Source organism: Pipistrellus hanaki (genome assembly GCF_964339955.1).
Source record: "Pipistrellus hanaki genome assembly, chromosome: 5".
NCBI lineage: Eukaryota > Metazoa > Chordata > Mammalia > Chiroptera > Vespertilionidae > Pipistrellus > Pipistrellus hanaki.
In genome coordinates, this window is record NC_140507.1 from 13,024,730 (window position 1) to 13,048,817 (window position 24,088).

The 24,088-nt window shown below is 36.1% G+C and overlaps 1 protein-coding gene across 3 annotated transcripts in view; it reads left to right on the forward strand.

The window, feature by feature from the left end:
• RNF145 (ring finger protein 145) overlaps nucleotides 1–24,088 on the forward strand; it is a 44,655-nt gene that overhangs the window by 5,360 nt on the left and 15,207 nt on the right. For all 3 annotated transcript variants that reach the window (XM_084884194.1, XM_084884196.1, XM_084884195.1), the window contains exons 2-5: nucleotides 1,070–1,272; nucleotides 7,885–7,993; nucleotides 14,728–14,819; nucleotides 22,433–22,668. In XM_084884194.1, the coding sequence (XP_084740320.1) occupies nucleotides 1,089–1,272; nucleotides 7,885–7,993; nucleotides 14,728–14,819; nucleotides 22,433–22,668 (621 nt within the window). In that variant the 5' untranslated portion in view covers nucleotides 1,070–1,088. The remainder of the gene's footprint in view (nucleotides 1–1,069; nucleotides 1,273–7,884; nucleotides 7,994–14,727; nucleotides 14,820–22,432; nucleotides 22,669–24,088) is intronic.

Consider the following 24,088-nt stretch of genomic DNA (forward strand, 5'->3'; position numbering starts at 1 on the left):
AACAACTATCTGAGCTTGGGAGCAATGAAAATTAGAGGGTAAAATGGAAATACTGACAAATATTTAACTATAGCATAGCAATCTGTCACTATAATTTTCTTCAGAAATAAATGTTTTCATTTGTCTGAAATCACTGCCAAAGCTAGACATGTGTTTAGCTTTCTCAGCAAAATTCTTAAAAGGATATTGTCAGAGCCAACAATTCGGAATTATCTTAAAATTGTACTTTACCCACCTTTGTCCTATCCTGTCCTCTTTTTTGAAATTCCTTGGGTTAATTTGCAGCTCAGTTATATAAAACAGTATTCCACTGAATTGTCCTGTTAAGTAGATTTGTCCAGGAGATCTTTAATTTCCTTCTTTTTCCCTTCTTCACTCTATTGCTCATCAGCAATTCAGTCAAGTCAGGGGCTACAGATTCACACAAAGCCTGATTTCCTTCACGTGCCAGCAAGCATGTCTGTGTATCATAGAAAGAATCTAAATTATTTTCCTACCTTGAAGGCAAATGATGGAGATTTCAGATTAAGAGATTAACTCTAATAATTCAAGGAAACAGTATTGCAAATAATGGTTCCTTTACATGTACATATCACCAGTTCTCTGGATTTTATCTATAGCATGTAAATTCAGTACTTCTGTTTTGATTAAGGGATAAGGAAAAGAATAGATTGAGATGCTGCAGACTAAATATGTACTTATCAAATTTTTATTGAATTGTTTAGGTTTTTAACATTTATTAATATTTAATGTTTTCCTTCATTTAAGAGCTACATATATCTCAAGTAATTTCATAGGAGTGAATTTTTTATCGCAAATTAATTAGACAAAAGCTACAATGTTATTTTAGGGTATTTTGTTGCTAAGTGCCTAGCTTTGGAATTAGGGGCCTTTTAAAACTAAATTTGGAGGCCTGAACATTTCATCAGAATCTTAATGTGGCTAGGGAGTTTCATACAGTCCAATATAGTCTTTGAATAGTATGTGAAAATCCATTAGACTCATAAGAAGATATCTAAAAGCTATTTGAGGTGACATGTTTTTATATACTGTACCTCTTGAATTTTAGGTCTGCTCCAAGAAAAAACATGGCTGCAAAGGAGAAAATGGAGGCAATGCTAAACGTGGCCCTGAGGGTGCCAAGCATCATGCTGTTGGATGTCTTGTACAGATGGGATGTCAGCTCCTTCTTCCAGCAGATCCAAAGAAGTAGCCTAAATCACAACCCTCTTTTCCAATATAAGTATTTGGCTCTTAATATGCATTATGTAGGTAAGTGTCTGCATCACCTTTTGTTGAGCCATAATGAACGTTTATGAATCTTGTTTATAGTCTTACTATTGCATATAGATTATTAGGGGTAGAAGAAAACAGTTGTATTATTTTACTGGATGAAACTAGAGGGCAGAAGAAAACACTTTAGATTTTAATATGATAAAATATAAGTAATGAAGAATACTTTTCTAGATATTTAGCTTGTTTTAATTTGTGATTATTTGTGGTTTTGGTAGTGATTCAGAAAGTAAGCTTTTTAAAATCCATTATTCTTTATTGTTCCAAACATCAGTTGAAAATAAAGCCTTCAGCCCTAACTGGTTTGGCTCAGTGGATAGAGCATCAGCCTGTGGTCCCAGGTTAGATTCTGGTCAAGGGCATGTCCTTTGGTTGTGGGCACATACCCAATAGGGACTGTGCAGGAGGCAGCTGATCGATGTTTTTCTCTCTCATTGATGTTTCTAACTCTCTATCTCTCTCCCTTCCTCTCTGTAAAAAATCAATAAAATATATTTAAAAAAAGAAAAGAAAAGAAAACCTAAGTTTCAGTTAAATGAAAGGTGGGAAATGATATAATATTTTCTTTTAAAATTCTCTTTGAAATATAATTGATATGATTTGGAGTTAGTTATAAAAATAATGTTGAGGGGTTAAAGAAATTAAAGTCAAGAAATACTTTCAGGAACCGAAACCAGTTTGGCTTAGTGTATAGAGTGTCAGCTTGCAGACTGAAGGGTCCCGGGTTCGATTCCGGTCAAGGGCATGTACCTTGGTTGCAGGCACCTCTCCAGTGGGGGGTGTGCAGGAGGCAGCTGATGAGATGTTTCTCTCTCATCAGTGTTTCTGACTATCTGTCCCTCTCTCTTCCTTTCTGTAAAAAATCAATAAAATATATTTAAAAAAAATAAAATATATTAAAAAAATACTTTCAGGAAACATAAAATTCTCCAGAACATAAAAACATAAAAATCTACATTAAAAACTTATGATTCTCAATTTTTTGGTTAATTTTTGATTACATGAAATGATACAACAATATATTTTATTTAGCATTGCTATTGCATAACTCAATACATGGTTTGAATGATGTATTATAGTGGTTTTATTAATATTTTTACTAGAATTGCCCATCAACAAGTGCATCTTTTATAAAATTGTGAAGGGTTGTCCTATCTCTATGAGATTTATTTATTTATTTTATTTTTATTTATTTCTTTAAAAATATATTTTATTGATTTTGTACAGAGAGGGAGGGAGAGAGATAGAGAGTTAGAAACATCGCTGAGAGAGAGTCATCCATCAGCTGCCTCTTGCACACCCCTACTGGGGATGTGCCCACAACCAAGGTACATGCCCTTGACCAGAATCGAACCCGGGACCCTTCAGTCCCCAAGCCGACGCTCTATCCATTGAGCCAAACTGGTTTTGGCAATTTTTATCTATTGAAGGACTTCTTGGGTGCCAAAGCCTAGCCCTGAGAACCCCTTCCAGCTCTAAGAGATTATTACCAAGTAAGTCATTGTGGGAAGAAATAAGATCTAGCAGAAAAGACAGTGTGTACTAGAAGCAGAACATCTGAATACAATAAACTGTCTCTCTTAGGTGGCACTACATTGGGAAAGTCTGTGACATGAGAAGATTGTTTTATGCTGTGAAACACTATAATGCTCAGCCCTTTATTAGAGGCTTTGTATGTTAGCAATTTATGAGAAATAATTCCAGTCTGTTTTAGAAGAACAATTGAGTACTTGGCTTAGATGTTTAGCTTAATCAAATAATTTACAGGGTGGTTTAAAAAATGTGTTTATCATGTATATTATTTTTTATAGATTTAAATATTTGTTATAAAAACATCCATTTTGTAACCAGAAACATTAATTTTAGAAATTGAATGTGTTCTAGTTCAGTTGCCTTTCATACCCACTGACATAACTTTGTGAATGTAACTCATCCTTCTTAAATACACTTAGTATATGCTTTGGTAGAGTAAGCTCAGTGATTACATAGTAGATAATTTCAGCTTGAATAGTTTTTTGGTTATAGAAACCCTTGTGTCAAAGTATTATATAGTGCTTATGTAATGTTCTTGATTACAGAAATTTTCTCCTTAAACACTGTAATGTATTTATGTTTAAAAATCAATAAGCATAAAAAGTATACAGTGAAAAGTATCTCCCCCTATATCTGTTTCTCATTCATTAAGTTCTCATTCTGAGCCTGAACAAGCAGCTATTTTTATTTCTTTGTGTATAATCTTACAGATATTTTTGTGTATATATAAATAAGTATAAAGATGTGTTGATAATATAAGTGTAAATAAAATATATAGTTTAAGTGTATGTATTTCCCCTTTTTTGTACTATTAGTATAATGCACACTATTCTGAACCTTTTGTTTGTTTTAACTTAATGACAAATCAGAACCATAATTACTGCTTTTAGATATTCATGAAATAAAGCTTTGTATTCTGTTCTGCCAAATCAAAAGTTTTTGCGATAATGTTGAGTCCTCACTCTCGCCCCAATCGAATAACTGTGTCCTTATATAGTCTATTGAACTAACAATTAGTGGATATTTTAGGTAGGTCCTGTCTTCTATTTCATTAAGTATTGTACTAAATAATTTGGTATAGCCATAATTTCATCGAGTACAAATATAATGTTGGGATAAATTGCTAGGAGTGAAATTGCTGGATTAGAGAATGTATATGTTTGTAGTATTGAGTGATTGCACTCTCCGCAGGGTTTTACTATTTTGTACCTCCAGGAACAATGGTTGAGAGTTCCTGCAGTCCTACATCCTTTTCAAAGAAGTGTTATAAACTTTCATATTTATTTTCAGTATGTGAAAATGGATGTTTTTAAATGTAGTTTTATTTTTTTCTCATTATGAGTGAGATTTAATTTATTTACATTTAAGAAAAATGTGTATTTCCTCTTGGGAAAGTTGTCAGTTAATGTCCTTTGCCCACTTTTCTATGAGATTGTTAGCCTTTTTTAAACAATTTGTGGGAGAAACTTGTCCTTTGAAATCATTTTTCCCAGTTTCAGTTCCCTTAATTATGCTTGATTTTTTTTTTTTTGACATGCAGAATTTGTTTTTGATGTGATTAAATTTATTGTTTCTTCTTTTATAACTTTACCATTTTGAATTGATTAGAAAAGCTTTTCTGAATTTATATGCATGCACAGTGTGTTACAAATATAAATTTCCCCCCAGATAACTGTCCAGTAGTCTCTGTGTATTTATTAAACAGTTTTCCTGACTGATTATTATTACTAAATTATATATACTTATACAACATACTAAAATACTATATTATCACATACATTTTGTTCTATTTCTGAATTTTTTTTTCCTGTCTTTATTTTTAAGCCTCATCCAAGGATGTTTATTGATTTTAGAAAAAGAAAGTGAAAAAGTGAGAGAGAGAAAGAGAGAGATAAAGAGAAAGAAACATTCATCAGTTGTCTCCTTATGCACTGACCGGGAATCAAACCCGAAACCTTTTGGTATATGGGATGAAGCTCCAACCAACGGAGCCTCTCCTTTTGGTTTGTCTATCTTATTATTGAGGATTTAGATTATTTTCATTGACTGATAGAGTTAGTCCCTTCATTGCTTTTTATTTCTCCCTCTGAGTTTTTCTGTTGTTAGTTTTCTATATGAACTTTAGAATTATCTAGTCTTTTAGTTCAAAAGTTTTATTCATACTACTCTCATTTTGCATAAGTATTCCTAATCTCTCAAAAATCTTGTGCAGTATGTTATTATCACAGTTATTTTTCCATTGGAATGTGAAAATGGGGGTGTAGATTCTTTTTGTTGTTGTTGATTTGTCTTTTTTTGTTTGTTTTCTTGCCTAACCCAATGGGTCTCTAAAGGGTTTGAGAACCATTAATTCAGTCTAAACTCCTTACTGGAATTTACAAGGCTTTATATTGAGACTTTTGGCTCCAGTTCTGTTAGCACTACCTCACAATATTCTCCCAATGTTCTTTCTGTTGACACCAAATATTAATCTAGCCTACAGAATTGACTGTCTTCTGAAAACACTCTGTGATTTTATGGTTTTTATTCTGGCTGTTTTCTTTCCTAGAATGTTTTTTTCTTTCTTCCTCCTGGTAAAGAGATTCATTCACTCTTTGAGGTCCAGATCAAACTTAATCAATTAATCAACCATAGCCTTTCTAATGTTTGCTTATTACAGCAAGAATATTGTATCATACTTTTGTCCATGTTCATATTTCACTAGACTGATTATTTTAGTCTCTTTTGGATCTTCCATGCCTAGGAATGCATATGGGTCATACTTTACATGTAATAATGTTAGTGGAGTGACTGGGTAATTGACAGAATGAATTAAATGAATATGTTCAATTAGAGGATTTGGTAGCTGATTTTATGAGATGCACAGGAAATGAGAAAGATAATATATAGAAAGGAAAAGGATAGTTCATTCAAAGAATTTAAGGAAAAGTTTTATGCCATAGACTGACTAGAAAAATTCTTCAGCCACAAACACTAAAAATGCTTGTTAAATATAATAAATATTCTCTTAAATACCTCTATTTAGAACCAACACCCCCATTTTCACATTCAGTTGTTTAGCAATATAAATTCGGGCAATTATTTTAAGAAATGAAAAGCGAATAGAAATACTTGTCTCTGGCTTCTGCTGGATTTTTCTAGCATGCGTGTGTAATAGGAATTTTACCTCTTTAGTCCCTTAGCACACCTCATCTGTTTTCCTTGCCTTAAGCATGATGGTTGAGTCAGCCTGAGAGAGGCATTAGATGCTAAGAAGGGATATCTGTGCCCTAATAAAGACTTAGTAATTGGAAAATAGTGACAGGAGAGTAGATTAACCAGATTTAGCAAGACCTAGAATATCAGACTGAGAAGTTTAGAACTTTAAAGTTTTTGAACAAGAGAGTTGCCTAGATGAAAGTGAAGGTTTTGAGAATATTACCCTGATAATGAAATATAGGATGCATGAAGATGAAAGGAGACTGAAAGAAGAATAGTAATTAGTATGCTTATATATTACAGAGTTATTTAGGATGGGCACATAAGGGACTGGAAAGGAAGGGTAACATGTGACAGATTTATTGAGAAAGACTCAGCAGGGCTTGGTAATAGGAGAAAAGATGACTCAGATTTGAGTCAGCGTGAATGGGATTTAGGAGAGTGAAAGAGGGTGAGCTAGCTTGTTGAGGAAGGAGACAGGAGCTTAGTTTGTACTTGTTGTATATTAGAATATCTCACTGGAATATGACCAGGCATCATGTGCTATGAGATGTCTTCTTAGAATAAGAAATGATTAAGCTTTGGAAGAGGGGGGCGGGAAGAGGGAGAAAACGGGAGATATCTGTAATACTATCAACAGTAAAATATATATTAAAAAAAAGAAATGATAAAGTTTTTTTACTTAGAAAAGAAAGAATTAAGTTTTTTTGTTTTTGCTTATATAATAGGTTCTGAATAACTATTTGTTGATACCATACATCTAGAATGGTGTATTTGAAGCAACAAGATTGATTATTGAAGCTACATATTTTATACAGAGAAAAGCAGTTCAGAGACTAAATTTTCTGTTCATTTGAGAGGGTGAAAAGAATGTAGAGGGGAGGATTTACAGGGTAAAAGGAAATTCATGTCACAGAGTCAAAGAATAATTTTGAGAGTAGTTACCTTAGATGCTGGCACAAAGATACACACGTTATCTTTAGAGTGGAAAAGGGGGGGATTGGTAAAGGATGTGTAGATAGAATATAAAGAAGGAATAATAGATGGTTAGAAAATAGAGACACTTGTTCGGCTGGTGTTGCTCAGTGATTTAGCATCAGTCCATGAATCTAGAGCTCCCCTGTTGGATTTCAGGTCAGGGCAAATGCCCGGTTTGTGGACTTGATCCCCAATAGGGGGCATGCAGGAGGCAGCCGACCATGCTTCTTTCTCATTAATGTTTCTATCTCTCTATCCCTCTCCCTTCTACTTTCACTAAACTCAATAAAAAACATTAAAAAAAAAAAAAAGAAACTAGAGACACAGTTTATAACATTTGTCAGTGGAATGAGAAAAACAGGCAATAGAAAAAGGAGAAATTGGTGTGAAGAGAAATTTTCCTCAGTACTTGGGGAAGAGCCCTGCACATTGTGTGAAAAGAGAGATAAGGACTGGTGTCAGGGGAATGATTGGAGATGAAGAAGGTAGAGTCTTTAGGAGTTGGAAAAATAAGATCTTAAATGAAGTGGAAGGGGAAGCCTTCAAGGGACACGAAGGTGCCCAGTTCTTCCTCTGGGACTAGGGAATGGAGACTTGGTGTAGAACCCGTGAGGACATCAGGAAGGGTAGATGAGAGAAGTCCACTGTGCCTAAAGTACAAACGTCTACAAAAGAAGTGAAAAATGCTTTACATCTTCAACAAAGAAATCTGCAGTGGTTTTACTGTGCTGAATTTACTTTGGTATGAAGTGAAAAAAAACCTTAAGTTGTTGAAACCTAATTGGAAAGTAATTTACTTCAATCTCTTTTTATTGGTGTAATTAATTGGGAGACTAAATTAGAACCGTATTTTATTTATATTTCTCTTAATTTTTACTACAGGTTATATCTTAAGTGTTGTGCTACTAACCTTGCCCAGGCAATACCTGGTTCAGCTTTACCTATATTTTTTGACTGCCCTTCTCCTCTATGCTGGACATCAAATCTCCAGGTAAGAATGTGACCCCATTTTTGAAATGAATGACTGAATTTCAAGTTTTTCTTTACCAAAAAAATTCTTTTCATAAACACAGTTAAGAAGCTGAGGCCTTGGTAGGTATCCAAAACCTTTTTAAAAATACTTTATTTCTAAATAAATATTAGCATACAGGATTAGTAGGTGGAGCTATGTCTCAAATTTTATTTTTGCTTTTAAAAACAATCTTATATAAAATGGGCCTTAAGGTTATGTTTACAGTGATAACCATGAGCTTTTCTGTATTACCTGAGAAAAGAATTTCCAAAGACAGCCAATAGGACCATTTTAACAGTTACAGACTTCATCATTTTCATTATTTTAGGAAGTCAGTGTATGTTGCATGAGAATCAGTATAAGATGCAACCATGTACATAGTGGATGATTAATATAAATTATTTGATGGGGTTAATTGTATAGCTCAGAACTTCTACCTCTTTAGCAAGAGTGTCTGTTTGCCTAGGTCTACTAGCCCTAAAATTTAAGACCAATGAATCTGAGTGTCCTACTTTGGAACAAAATGTTAAAATACAGGTGAACCAAAATCCACACAGTAAATGTAATGGAGTGGAATACATTTTGGAGTATTATTTCTTCTGTTTTGATTAAAATGTATAAAATATACTCCCTAGTCTAAGAAGAGTGACAGCTACTTTGCATATATAACAAGATATAATAATCCTAGAGGTCTGAAACAGATATTGGTGTAGGCTTGAAATTTAATGTTGGAAATAGCATTTTTATATGACTAGAATTGAATGGTTGACTTTAAAAAAAAAAAAAACCCTTTCCTCCTGATTATAAAATAACAGTACTGCTCACCTTAGACAATTTTGGGGAAACAGAACATTCAAAGACAGTAATAATCACCTGAAATTATGCCACCCAGAAATAGACATGTTAAAATTCTGGTATGTCCTTCCAGTTTTTTTTAATACCTTTCAGTTTTCACCACTGCACTGGATACGAAAAAGTGAAAATAATTAAAAGTCACTGACAAATGGCTCTTCTTGTTGAAGCAGGAAGGGTCCTGCTTCATCCTTAATATTTCATCTAGTTAATTCTCAGAGGCTCCAGAGTGTTTCCCAGAAACCAGTCAGTCCTCTCACATTCCTCACCTGTGTTTCTGTCTGATTTATTTCCTCTGCTCGAAAAGGTACCTGGAGGGTGGGGAATTACGCCTGTCTTGCCCAGGGTATGTCTTCACATGTCCAAGTTGCAAAATCTGGAGCTGCATTTCTTGTAATCCTCACAGTATTGCAAGTCAAGCTGTGTTTGACTCTCAAGTGGAGGCAATGACTTTCCTAATTTGGTGTCACACAAGTATGTCCCTGTGTCTTGGGCTCTATCATGGGAAAAACTTGGGTCTTCTCCTGTAGCATCATTTTCTCCATAGGTCCTAGGGCCAGTGCTGACACACACACATGCTGGCCTTCCCATTCCAATACCCGCCCCAAAACTGGACACAGTTTCTTCCTATGGCCTTACCCAGACACCAGAATCTCGGCTCACACTCAGAGTAAACAGAAGTTGAGTCTGTTGAGTATAATGCAGTATGTCACCCTTTTAGGGTATAAATGAGTGTCCGAGCACCTAAGAGCACCACATCTTTTGGATAAATGGATAGGTGATTTCATAGGTTCACGTTTCACGGTCCTTATTTACTAATCCGTAACTGTAGTGTCACTTACCAGAAAGATAGGTCTCAGTTTTCCTCACTTGTAAAATGATGATAATATCTTAAGACCTATTGTAAAGTTTATGTAAGATAAAGCACGTAAAGCTCTTAGCCCAGTTTCTGACATATAAGTGCTAGAAACGTCGATGAGAGAGAAACATCGACCAGCTGCCTCTTGCACACCCCCTACTGGGGATGTGCCCGCAACCAAGGTACATGCCCTTGACTGGAATCGAACCTGGGACCTTTCAGTCCACAGACCAACTCTCTACCACTGAACCAAACCGGTTTCGGCTTAACTGACATTCTTAAGTATTTTTATTAGACAGCATTGTTTTATGAGCATTTTCTTATGTTGTTAGTTCTTAAAAAATGATTTTGAAATGGCAGAATGTTCCATGCTATAGCAAATGATAGCTTATCTTTTTTTTTTTTTTTTTAAATCTTCACCCAAGGATATGTTTTTCATTGATTCTAGAGAGAGAAGGGAAGAAGGGAGAAGGAGATAGAAAAAAACATTGATGGGTTCCTCACCCACGTGCCCCAACCCCCACCGAGATCTTACCTGTAACCTAAGTATGTGCCCTGACTTGGGAATCGAGTCCATGGCCCTTTGGTGCACAGGGTGATGCTCTAACCACTAATCACAACAGCCAGGGCACGATAGCTTTTAAAGGTTAATAGGACTTTTTAAAATTTTATTTTATTTTTTCCAGTACCATTTATCAAGTACCATATTATTTCACTCATGGAATTTAATGAACAAGTTGAGCTATGAAGCAAAATACATTTAGACTCATAGATAGAAAAGCAGGCAGACAGCACTGGTAGGGGGAATATTGGTGGGGGTGGAGGGATTGAACAAGAAAGTTAATAGCATTTTGATGATTAATCAAAGAAATCTCAAAGTTGAAGGTAGAGCCATTAAAATGATTGCTTTGGCCTGGCTGGCATGGCTCAGTGACTGAGTGTTGACCTAAGAACCAGGAGGTCACAGTTCGATCTTCAGGGCATATGTCGGATGTGCAGAAGTCAGCCAATCAATGATTCTCTCTCATCATTGATATTTCTATTTCTCCCTTTCTCTCTGGAATCAATAAAAATATATATTAAAAATTGTTGCTTTGATAGTTATAATTCTGCATAACACACACACACACACACACACACACACACACACACAAACAAAAAAACAAAAAACAGTGAACCTGCCCTTTCCCTCGTGGTTTTTCAGTTTTCATGTGCTTTGTGGTCTAGTGATGCTGAAATCATGTAGCTCTATTTTTATCTATGGTATTGCCATCCTGGCTTTTTTAGAGAGGTCACAATCTGTTATGTAAAAGGAAAAGGATCAGCTGTAAAGAAAAGCCTTTTTCTAATTATTTTTGTGGCAATTTCAACTTTTTAGTTTTAATTTATGAAGTAATGCTTTTTTCTGATGTTTAAAGTTTGTTTTCATTATTAGAAAGTGTAAACTTACTTTAAACAATAAAAGAATTATAATAGAACGTTATAGTATACAAAATATTTCTGGTTCTTGATTTCATTTTGATCTTTATTATAATGCTTTGAGATTTACAGATAAAAATACTGAGGGGATGGTTCAGACTTTAACTTGACTTCAGGTTTTCTGATTCTTAGTTCTCTTAGGGGAGATAGGATGGTTAATGGGAAGAAAATTAATTTAGAATCAGACTGGGTATGAAATAGTTTTACTACTGAGTGAATACTATGTTACTTTGGCAAGTTGCTTCTTTGAAACTAAAGACTCATCCATCTTACAGAGTTAGTTTTGATATTAACAAATTTCAAGATATGTCATATTTTAGTATTTATCCTCAGTATAATTTATTCTACATGATTTCATGTCACAAAAGACTTGCATAGATGTGTTATTCTTATTTATAATGTATCACATCTATAATTCATTAAGGCCAAAATTTTTAGTTTGTTTAAAAAACTAGTTCAGATTTCATGTGGCAATTTTATAGCAAAGTGTCTTAAGAAATAAGACACTTTATTTAAAAACTAGAGGCCTGATGCACAAATTCATGCACGGGTGGTGTTCAGCCAGCCTGCCCCAATCTGGCCAGGTCAGCCAAGGGGAGGGACTGAGGACATGGTGGGTTGGGCTGGCCCCACTCCCAATTGGGATGGGGGGTTCTTGGGGAGAGGACCGGCCAGGGGGAGGGGCCGTGCATGGTTAGCAGGCCTGCCCTATCCTCAAACTCCTGTTCAAACTCCCAGTTGAGAGACAATTTACATATTAGCCTTTTATTATACAGGTTAAAGCTTTATTGAAATGTATACATTGAATTTTACAGTATGTGGTTCTTTGTGCCTGGCTTTTTGCACTTTGCACATGTTCAAGATTCATCCATGGTATAGCATGTATCACACTATTTTTCTGTCTAAATCATATTCTGTTTTATGAACAGACCATATTTTGTTTGTCCACTCATTTATTGATGAATATTTGGCTATTATGACTAATGCTATAAACATTCATGGTGGACATACTTTTTTTCTTGGAGTGGAATTTGTAGATCATATGAGATTTATATTTAACTTTTTGAGAAACTGTCAGACTGTTTCTGAAGTGGCTGCACTATTTTATGTTTCTACCAGCAATGTATGAGGGTTTCAATTTCTCCATATCCTTGCCAGCACTTGTTGATATGTCTGTCTTTTTTAGTATAGACTTCATAGTTAGTATGAGGATCCCAATTTCTCCATATCATTGCCAACACTTGTTGACGGCTGTCTTTTTTAGTATAGACATTGTAGTTAATATGGAGTGATATTTCATTGGGGTTTTGATTTGCATTTTCTTGATGGTTAATGAGGTTTAGCATCTTTTCATGTTAATCTTCTTTGGAAAAATGTTTATGCATATCCTTTTGTCCATTATTGAATGGGGTTATCTTTTTAAAAATTGAGTTGTAGAATATTTTCACATGTCCTAGATATAAGATCCTTATTATATGATTTACAAATATTCCCACCGTTACTCCAGTCTACTTATATCAAGGTAGAGCATAATGTAGTCCTGAGAAGAAGAGTTACACTACTTGGATAATTTCAATAATTAATTTGGTACTTCAAAAACTGGTTATATATAAAGACATTTGCAAATATTAATTTATTAAATAGAAAATTTCATAAACTCTTGAAAAACTGGATCTCTGTTTTCCCTTAATACATGTATTCACACAATGAAACTGATTATTCTTAAGTGAATAAAAAAATATTTTTATATTATAATATGTCTGTAGAATGGATATGGCTTATAGTTTAGAAAATTTAAGCTAGAAGACCTAGGGACTCAGGTGGTATACTATGAACATTTAATACTATATGAATTAAACGCAGGAGAGTTGAACTCATTAGAATTTGATAAAATTCTTAGAATCTCTAAACTGTACGCTTAATTTTGAGTGATGTATGGAATGTTTTTTCAAGTACCAATCCTACTGTAATATTGAGTCTATCCAGAAATAAAGGGGAAAAAGAAATCTTCAATTTACATGACCATTCCTCTGAGGGTATACTCATGGTTCAGATCCACTGTTCTTTGTCTTTTTCTAAATTTTTTAATTCTAGTTTTCTTAAAATTTCTTGCTTACTTGCTAGATTTTTGAATCAACATATCAGTTTTCATGTATGGCCTGAATTAAGAGGCTGTGCTTTTAAAAGATGAAAGTATACTTTTTTCATACTGGTCTGTCTTGGGAATAAAAGTATGGTTTCAAATGTAAAAATTTTCCAATAGTTACCTGTGTAAAATACAGGTAACCAGCTCTCCATCTTATGAAAGCTTGTATAATTCTTAGCTGTAGATGAGGGTTTCTCTATCTGGGGGCCATTAGCATTTTGAGCTGGGCCATTCTTTGCTGTGGGTGGCAGTTCTGTGGTTTTCATAGAATAATAGAGGACAAATTGCTAAATCACCCATGAAATTTAGGATTATTCCCCATACTGCTATTCTTAACAATTTGTCATTTAAGTTTTTAATTTTGATTTTTGGCAGTACTCTCCTTGCTGATTATGTAAGGGTCATTTATTGTTTGGCTGTGGTATGCTAAAGGAATTCAACTTGATTGCTTAATAGGAAGTAATTTCATGGAAAAAGTAAATACAGCCATATGAGTTTGTTTAGAAATACTTGCCACATTCAAACCGTTTTGAAACAGTGAATAAAGCATTCATCAATTGAAGAAAAGAGGAAGGATATTTAAACAAATTTCCCCACTTTGATGTCATAAAACTTAACCACTTTCTAGTGTTACCATTTAACTTACTGATTAATAAATTAAATTATCCCTTTCTGTGTTTCCCACCTATGCCCTGAAAGTTGTTTTCTCAGAGTATAAAGGCTTCTTGGCTACTACTTAAATTGTGTTGTTTCTTAGTAATCACATGTTAAATGAATTAAATTTAAAAAGGGATATTTGCTTTGGCTTAAGATTTGTTTCAAAATAAATGTATAGATTACTTAAATTTCCTAGAGACTTAAAAGTGACATTTTTAAAGGGTTGTCCTTTAAGGTTAGCCAGTTTTCTAACTAGTTTAAGGTTTTACCTGTGATTAATTAAGTAATAAGTGGGGACAAAACTTTGGGGAAAATAAGGACAGATGGAGGAAGAAAGCCAAAAGAGGAAATAGTTCATGTAATATTGCTGGATATTATTAAATAGTAGGGTAGAGAAATGATGCCTCATTTGGCTTTTTTACTGGGTGTAAATTATTTAATAAGGTCATGGGAAGAAAGAAAGTCCCACACAATGGAGGTTCGCCTGTCTTCTCTGCATAGTAATCTCCCATTTCTGTAAATTCTGTTTCAGTGTTGGGAAGAAGGATTTGAAGGCCATTCCTGTATAAGTCATTATACTTAAATTTTTCCTTAAAAGTGGAAAGAGGAATTATTAAGAGGAGAATATACTTTTTATAGGAATTCTGTGCTTTAGCTGCTTCTGTTTGCCATCTGTACGTGGGATGTATCTAATCCATTTTTACCATTTTACTTTTATAGGGACTATGTTCGAAGTGAATTGGAGTCTGCCTATGAAGGACCCATGTATTTAGAACCTCTCTCTATGAATCGATTTACCACAGCCTTAATAGGTAAGTACTATAAAAGAATTAAAAGTGTAGGTAGGAACCAACCAGTTTTGCTCTTATAATTTTACTACAAAAAAAAATTACTACCAAAAACAAACAAAACACAGGGACTCTTTCGAACTTCAGCCTTGGGTAAACATTCCCTTTACTTAGTCGCTTTTCTCCTTGCATCAGTGCTTCTTATTTTATGAGTTTATAATCATACACAAGAGGCTTGGTTCACAAAATTCATACACAGGGTGTGTGTGTGTGTGTGTGTCCCTCAGCCCAGTGTGCACCCTTTCCAATCTGGGATCCCTCTCACAATTCAGGCTTGCTGGCTCCCAACTGCTCGCCTGCCTCCCTGCCTGCCTGCCTGTTTGCCCCTAACCACTTCTGCCTTCCAACTTGTTCACCTCCTAACTACTCCCCTGCCAACCTGATCAATGCCTAACTGCTCCCCTGTTGGCCCAATTGCCCCTAACTGCCCTCCCCTGCTGGCCTGGTCACCCCTAACTGTCCTCCCCTGTTGGCCTGGTCACCCCCCAACTGCCCTCTCCTGCAGGCCTGGTCCCCCCACAACTACCCTCCCCTGCCAGCCATCTTGTAGTGGCCATCTTGTGTCCACATGGGGGTGGTCATCTTGTGTGTTGGAGTGATGGTCAATTTGCATATCACCTATTTATTATATAGGATTGCCTATAGTTGCTTGTGCTTTTTAGTGGTATTTTGAGTATTTGGGAAGATTAATGAAGCTAATTATGACTTTGTAAGATTAAAATGAAATGTGTAATGTGTTAAAAGTTATTTATTACTATTGAAAGCCATCACCTTATAGCCAAAACTAAATTGCTAGAAACTTCAAGTACTTGAGACATGATTGAAATTTTCAGGTAACAAAATGTAAAAGTAGAAGTGTTGGCTAAGGCCCCATAACAATATAGACAAAACAATGTAAAGTGAGGAACCAGAGTTGCATAAAAAGAAGTGAGAGAAAACCTATTTGTGGCTCTTAACCTCACCTATGCAAGTGTTAAAAAGGTCCATTGTTGGAGATTGAAGGAGAGTTTCTTTTTTAAACTATTATTATTAATATATTTTTATTGAATTGAGAGAGGAAGGGAGAGGGAGAGAGAGAGGAAACATTAAGAAAGAGAGAATCATTGATGGGCTTGCCTCCTGCATGCCCCCTACTGGGACCAAGCTAGGGCAAAGGAGGGCTTTTTTTAGAGAGAACTGTTTTCTCTGAATACCTCTCCAGCCCTTCACATCTAGAGAATTCAGTGCTGGATCATTGCAGGAGTGGGGAATGTCTGGCCTGTGGGCTGTTATAAGGCCTGAGAAATCATTTGATCTAGTCCTGCCAAGGCATTAGGGGTGAGTTAATTAAATGTTTGACCAAATATAGCAGGCTAATTTTTTTAAAGTATATTTTTATTGATTTTAGAGAGGAAGGGAGAGGGAGAGTGAGATAGAAACTTCAAGGATGAGAGAGAGTATCATTGATGAGCTTGCCTCCTGCATGCCCACTACTGGGGATTTGAGCCCACAACCCTGGCATGTGCCCTTGACTGGAATCTAACCTGGGACCCTTCAGTATGCAAGCCAATGCTCTATTCCCTGAGCCAAACCAGCTAGGCCAAGCAGGCTAATTTTTAAGTTGATAATTTTGTGTGGCCCCAGAGTGATATTATAAATTATAAATAATCAAATGGCCCTTGGCAGAAAAAAGCTTCCCCACCCCTGATTTAGAGTCACATGTCTTCTATGGATTGCGAGAGGGGGGGTGTGATACCATGGACTGGTGTCTGGCCCAAGTCTGCAAAATCTAAAGCTGTATCATCCAAAACTAGCTGCATGTGGCCATTGAGCACTTGAAATGTGGCTAGTGCACATTTAGATACACAAGTGTAAAACACACATCAAGTTTCTAAGACTTTGTACAGAAAGGATGTAAAATGTGTTGTTAATTTTTTTTATGTAGATTTGAATATCTATATGATATTTGGGATATGTTATGTTAAAAAATATATTGTTAATTTAGCTGTTATTTTTAACTTTCTAAAATGAGGCTTAAATTCCTGATAGAATCAGCACATATGTAAATTAAAAATTACGCATGTGCCTCATAATTCTAATCTACACTAATAAAAGAAATATGCAAATTGACCATACCTCCGACAACCACTAGCCAACCAGGAATGAGTATGCAAATTAACCCAACAAAGATGGCTAGTTAATTTGCATATGCAGGCATGGAGCAGCCAGGTGGGTGGGATGCTTCTAAGAGGGGGTGGGCAGGGGGCAGAGGGGAACTACAGGAGTGGCGCTCTGGCCGGAGTGGAGAAGACTGAAGGCTTCGGCCAGAGCAAACACTGAAGGCTTCAGCTTGAGTGAGTCCAGCTGGCCAGAGCAAAGACTGGCCGGAGTGAAGATGGAAGGCGGTGGCAGAGCAAAGGCCCGGGTCCTGGGTGCCGGAGGAAAACTGGTGCCGGCAGCCAGGTGAAGGAAGGCCTATTGCATGAATCTTCGTGCAATGGGCCTCTAGTCTGATATAAAGGCCAACAGTGGAGTGGGTGGCTGTTGAGTTTTCTGACTGTGGACTGAGAATGACTTGTTGGGTTCTCTGTATTCCCTAAACTGTTTAGGCAAATGATGCTAGTTTCCTGTGGACTGGTTGGAGGGATTTTCTTAGTCCTTTCAGGAGGACCCTTTAGAAAGGTGATAAGACCCCTAATAGGAATTGAACTTCCAAGATTCCCAGGAGTTAAGGAAAGAACCAAAAAATAGCCAGAGGAAGTACATAGCAAGCCTCAGGGGTAGTGCAGATGTGATCCATACTAATGGGGACAATATCAGAAGAAACCATGTAATTGCCCAGGAGAAAAATCAAGTTTTAAATTTCTCCAATTCCAGGGAGCACCAACATATCGTTTGTCAGTACACTTGAGTAAGAATTTCCTACTTCCCTCCCTCTCCTTCCCTACCTTTTTCAATCCTGGGTAAATGAGAAGAGAGGGAGATGGTGCTGGCAAAGAAAGAGGTAGAATCCTGCCATACCTGCTCCAACGTGAACCCTCTCACAAGGCATGTTTTCATCCATAGTCTCATAGGCCTAGGCCAGAGGAAAGGGAAAGCCTCAACTTTAAATCAGTGTCCGTTGTAGTTATTATCAGATTGAGACTGAAAATTAAGCTAAAAAAGTTATGGGACTTACTTTTGGGATAGGAGCACACTAGTCTTTAGAATGGGTTTTAAAAGACAGTAGGAGACAAGGATAATGTTGCTTTATGAGTATATCCTGAGTTGGTGTATTCAGTAATGGTAACATTCAAATGTGAGGATGTTTGGTAGGTTAGAAAACTTGTAAATTATTCTCTCTTATTCTGTGATAGCTACAATTTAGTATAAATCTGAAACATTTTAAAAAATTGTTTCTTTCAGTGGTTTTAATAATATACTCAAATATGATTCAATTAATTAGAAATAAAACAAAACCCATACACTATTAATAAGTAGCATGTTTTCATCTAACTTTAATTTTATTTATTAAAATATATTTTATTGATTTTTTACAGAGAGGAAGAGAGAGGGATAGAGAGTTAGAAACATCGATGAGAGAGAATCATCCATCAGCTTGCACACCCCCTACTGGGGATGTGCCCTCAACCAAGGTACATACATACCCTTGACCGGAATCGAACCTGGGACCCTTCAGTCCGCAGGCCGACGCTCTATCCACTGAGCCACACCAGTTTCGGCTAACTTTAATTTTAAAGTAACTCTCTACTTCTTTGCTTCCATTGCAAAAACTATTATAAGTAATTTGAATATGCTATCATTTATTAGGGTTGCAGATTTCTTGGAGATATTTCTAATAGTGGAATTTAGACATCCAAAGAATACATTGAGATTTTGGTTTACTCAGACTTATAAGTGTTAATAAACAACTTCCTGTTCTTTTGGAGCTACTGAAGAGGTTTCCACGAATTGCTCCTTCTTCCATCTAAGTAGGAGGAGAAATCTGCTCTTAGAATCATAGCACATGAGTCATATTCTATGAAAGAAGATAAGTGAAGCCTGTTGTCCAGAGCTGAGCGCTGAGTGCTGGCGTAGGCTTGTGGGAATGTTCAGAGCTTAGAAGAAGTTGTCATTCTGAACAAGGAAATTTAAGTGTCATAGCTATGAGCACAGAGAAAACAAGCTTTGTCAGAAAGGAAATTCCTAATCTTTCCTAGCATTTCCTTAAAAGTGAAGAAACACTACAATTTTATGATGAAAATCAGCTCTGTTCTGTACCTCTCCGCTCCACTCAGGTGTTGTTCTGCTGTTTTCTCTTTTATCCTTTTCTGGAAATCATGTTAATTGTTTAAGATTTCTCCTACATTGAGCCCCTAACTTTCTTACAGTTCTGTTTTTCTTTTCTGCCTGAAACCTGGACATGTGCCCTTGACCAGAATTGAATTCGGTATCCTTCAGTCCACAGGCCGAAGCTCTGCACTGAGCCATGCTGGCTAGGGCATGGCAGTCTTTTTATTTCTTAAATGTATTAGTTATCTCTTTGAAGCTTTCTTTTATTCCATTTCCTCTGAGATCTTTTTTTCTGTTTGTTTTGGTCTTTGTCTTTCACGAGACAGCAATGCTGCTCAAACCTGGATTGGAAACACCTAGTTATTTTTTTAAATTATGGATGCTGATGCTAGGCTCTAGCTGAGGCTAATTAAGCTATAGGTTTTTACTTAAATACATGGGAGTTTTTGGCAGATCATTTGTTTTGAAGTGAGTTATTAAGTTGGTGACTGGAATCTCTTTAGGGCCAAGAATTTGACATGCTTGCTTAAGAGCTTAGCCACTGGTGTGAACACAATGGGTGTTCAAATGGGACTGGCTACTTTAAGTGTATTTGTAGGTCTTTTTACTTAGAGCTGAGTGTAAAATATGTATACTACACATTTCCTTTATGTGAATCATCTGTGTCTATCCATGTGCATGGTATAAGTCTGGTTATTTTCCCTAAAGGGGAATCTTGCTGTCCCCTCTGTGACTAGAATTGGGTGGCAGCAAATGTGGTAGCAGTGTTTGGAGATCTAGAGAGATCTCATCTTTGGAAGTGCAGATTTTTATTTTAATCCTTTCTTTTCTTTCGGGCACCTCACATGCCCTGGGCTGTTCAGGAGTCTATTCAGCCTCTCCAGAGCAGACTTCAGCCTACCTCCCGGGCAGGGAAGCATAATGGCCTGGCTGAAACCATGCTGCCTCATAGCTCTGTTTTCTCTCCTATACAATGGTGGCTTGTCTCACTTTGTGGCCTCTCTCCTGTTTTTTTTTTTTTTTTTAATTATTTTTATTGTTACGGGGTTTCCTCTTTTTTTTTTTTTTATTATGCCTTTATGAATGTTTTTCACATATGAATATCAATTCTTTAAAGGCTAAAATTAATATGTGGGAGAAAATACCACATGTTTTATAGTAAGTAGGTTCTTCATAAACATTTGGTTTTGTGTAAAAATGTTGCCATTTTTGTATTCTTCTAACAGTAATATGAATGGAACACAAACAAAAATCCCAGAGTATTGTTTTGCTTTTCATTGGCAAGAAGGAAGATAATTTGACTAAGTGATATTTTTTTTTGGATTGGTGTGGGGGAGGAGGGCGGTCTGAGACTTCTAGATACCTTTAAAAAAAAAAAAATCATCACCTGAGGATATGTTTTTATTGCTTTTAGAGAAGTTGGGGGCGGGTACAACATGGATATGTGCTCTGACCAGGAATTGAACCTTTTGATGTACAGGATAATGCTCCAACTGAGCCACACTGGCCAGGGCCCTGTATGCTCTTGAGTAAGAGGAATCATGTAATTAACCATAGCAGCAAAGATGGAAACCATTAAGGAAAAAACTGATAGGTTTGACTCTTTACAATAAAAACTTACACTAATAGGAACAAAATGTTATTAAAATAGACAGGTGACACATTTGGAAATACATTCATATGGCAAACTAGATTAAAGTCTTAAACAATATTCTTCTACATATTCAAGTAGAAGAATGGGCAGAAAGTGTATAAGAATTTCAATAAATAATTGCAAGTTTTTAAAAAACTTAGAAAATATTCCTTGCTCTTCCTTAAATTATTTTCACTTTGGCAAGTCAGTGGGAAAATGGGCACCCTGTACACTGGGTGTTTTGTTTCTGAAGGGCAATCCAATAGTGTATGTCAAAAGTCTTAAAAAATGTTTATTATAACTCTGTAGTCCCATTTTTAGGAATTGAGTCTAAGTAAATATTAGGAAATGTGCACCAAGTATCTCATAAATATGCAAAGCTTTTTATAATTATGAAATATTTAAAAAGAGCCAAATGCTAATATCATGTCATATACAGTAAGTGTAATAATATACTATATAGCAACAACAACAAAAAAAGGTATATATTTTTATTGGTATAGAGAGATATATGAATAATATTTATTAAATAAAAAGAGCTGATTATAAAATATTATGTATACTAATCATTTCCTTTACATAAAACATCCATGTATATTCATGTGTATGGCATAAATCTGAAAAGATAACAAATAATATGGATAGCTAACTTTTGTTGAGCACTTACTAGGTTTCAAATACAATGCTAAGATTTTATATGTAGTACTTCATTTAATGGAACCAAGACATACTCTTGGGTGATAAAATTTTAAGAGATTGGTATTTTTTTCCTTTTTTACTTCTCAATATTTCCTAAATTTTCTATAATGATTATGCATAATCTTCTTTGAGAATCCTCCTTGCCTCAACTTTTCAGTTCTAACTTTAATTATTGAGTCATTTGAGAAGGCTTTTATGGTCCTGTAAAAGTAATTAAAGATAAAAAAAAAACAACCTTCAGAATAAATGTTATCATAGCACATGATCTTGGACAGGTAACGGTCCCCCTTATATTTATATTTTCCCCTGCAGACCAGGAGAGTTAAATATTGAGTACCTTTGTAAAAGGAGCTATATGTGTAATAGCAGTAACTGAATTATACTATTAAATTAGACATTTTAGAAACTTTCTCCATATTACACATGCTATCTGGAATGGGATGAAGACCAGTGAATATTTGTGCTGCTTTTTTCAAATAATAGGGAATTGCTGCTCAAAATCCATAGAACATGTGAATATATAATTATGATCAGATGAAGTTAAAATTGGCCTAAGTCAAGCATGTCAAACTCACACGTGTGGGCTGCATGCCTTGTTTATTTGGCCTGTGTTAGCCTTTGAGTTTAACAAGCTTGGTCTAAGTCTGTGGTCCGCAAACTGTGCGGCTCTTTGGTCCCTTGAGTGTGGCTCTTCCACAATATACCACAGTCTGGGGGAGTCTATTTTGAAGAAATGGCATTAGAAGAAGTTTAAGTTTAAAAAATTTGGCTCTCAAAAGAAATTTCAATCCTTGTACTGTTGCTATTTGGTTCTGTTGACTAATGAGTTTGCCGACCAGTGGTCTAAGTGATCTTAATTAGACTTCTTCAAAAGCTGTGTCATCATCCTTATTGACGTGTGTGTGTGTGTGTGTGTGTGTGTGTGTGTGTGTGTGTGTGTGTTTTCACTTTGTGGACACCAAATCTCAAAAGTAAATGCCTTCTTCCCCTTTAGGTCAGTTGGTGGTGTGTACTTTATGCTCCTGTGTCATGAAAACGAAGCAGATTTGGCTCTTCTCCGCCCACATGCTTCCTCTGCTAGCACGACTCTGCCTAGTTCCTCTGGAGACCATTGTTATCATCAACAAATTTGCTATGATTTTTACTGGATTGGAAGTTCTCTATTTTCTTGGGTCTAATCTTTTGGTACCTTATAACCTTGCTAAGTCTGCATATAGAGAATTGGTTCAGGTAAGACTTACAACCACACACAGGTAGATAAAACTCTACATAAGTACTACGTATGTTAAAGGTTTAGTTCCCTTTTTTTTCCACAGTCCTGATCATGGTAACCTGTTTGATGGTTTCAAGATAGCAACTATTTTTAACCCAGTTAGGAATATCTGAGATTCTTTGTTGGGATGTGCCATTTAGAGGCAGTAAAGGGGAGTGATTTCTCTGGGTTTTTACTCTAGTGCTGCTGCTGACTAGCTGTGTAATCTGGGGATAGCCACTGAACTTCATTTACCTACAAAAGAGAACTGACCATAGCAGTTGTACTTAATTCAGAGGGTTGCCATGAGATTCAAATGAGTTCAGTGCCATGCAGGTGATGTTTAGTATGCATTAATTGTTGTAATGAAGACAGTTAATACATACTGGAGGTCAGATCCTATTTCCCCCCTGATTATAGTTTTACTGTAACTGCAGTTTTCCCTTTATGTTTGCCTAATTTGCTTAAACTGAGAAATTAAATAGTTCTAGACTGTAACATGATGGATTTCGTTTAGAACTTGAACTGACTTGCTAATATAACGTGCTTCTGTCTCCTACTTTTTTCAGACTTTGCTCTAAAACATTATTCCTAGATACAAACAGTAGATATGTAGGAGATAAATATTTCTATTTGATTTCATTGAGAAATTGCAGTATTTATACATATAGAAGCCTAAGCGACCATCCAACCATTCAGCTGGTAGCTATGATGTGTAATGACCACAGGGGGCTGGCATTCAATGCAGGAGCTGCCGAGCTGCAGTGACTTGGCAGATTTGGTTCTCGGGTGATGCATCTGGAACCAGAGAGGAGGGAGCCTGATTTTGGGGTGTGTCACCCAAGAACTCCCCTCTCACAGTTCAGGACCCCTGGGGGAAGTTGGAGAGCTGGTTTCAGCCCAATCCCTTCAGGCCAGGCTGAGGGACACCACTGTTGCACGAACCCATGCACCAGGCCTCTAGCCCCATGGTCAGCAAACTGCAGCTCACGAGCCACATGCGGCTCTTTGGCTCCTTGAGTGTGGCTCTTCCACAAAATAACATGACCTGGATGAGTCTATTTTGAAGAAATGGCGTTAGAAGTTTAAGTTTAAAAAATTTGGCTCTCAAAAGAAATTTCAATCGTTGTACTGTTGATATTTGGCTCTGTTGACTAATGAGTTTGCTGACCACTGCTCTAGCCTATATATATAATATAGCTTAAAACTGACCTTGGTATAAAAAGAGAGTGTTGACATGGGCATTCTCTTCTCTTTACTGTGTGTGTATGACCTTAAGGTACAGGAGGCTCTCAGGTTGTCCAAACATACTAGATGAAGCAGGCTTTTGTGTTGTTGTGGCCCAGGAGCAGATTTCCCAGAGAAAAATTTTCCAAGCTCTTGACCTTAGTCTGAACT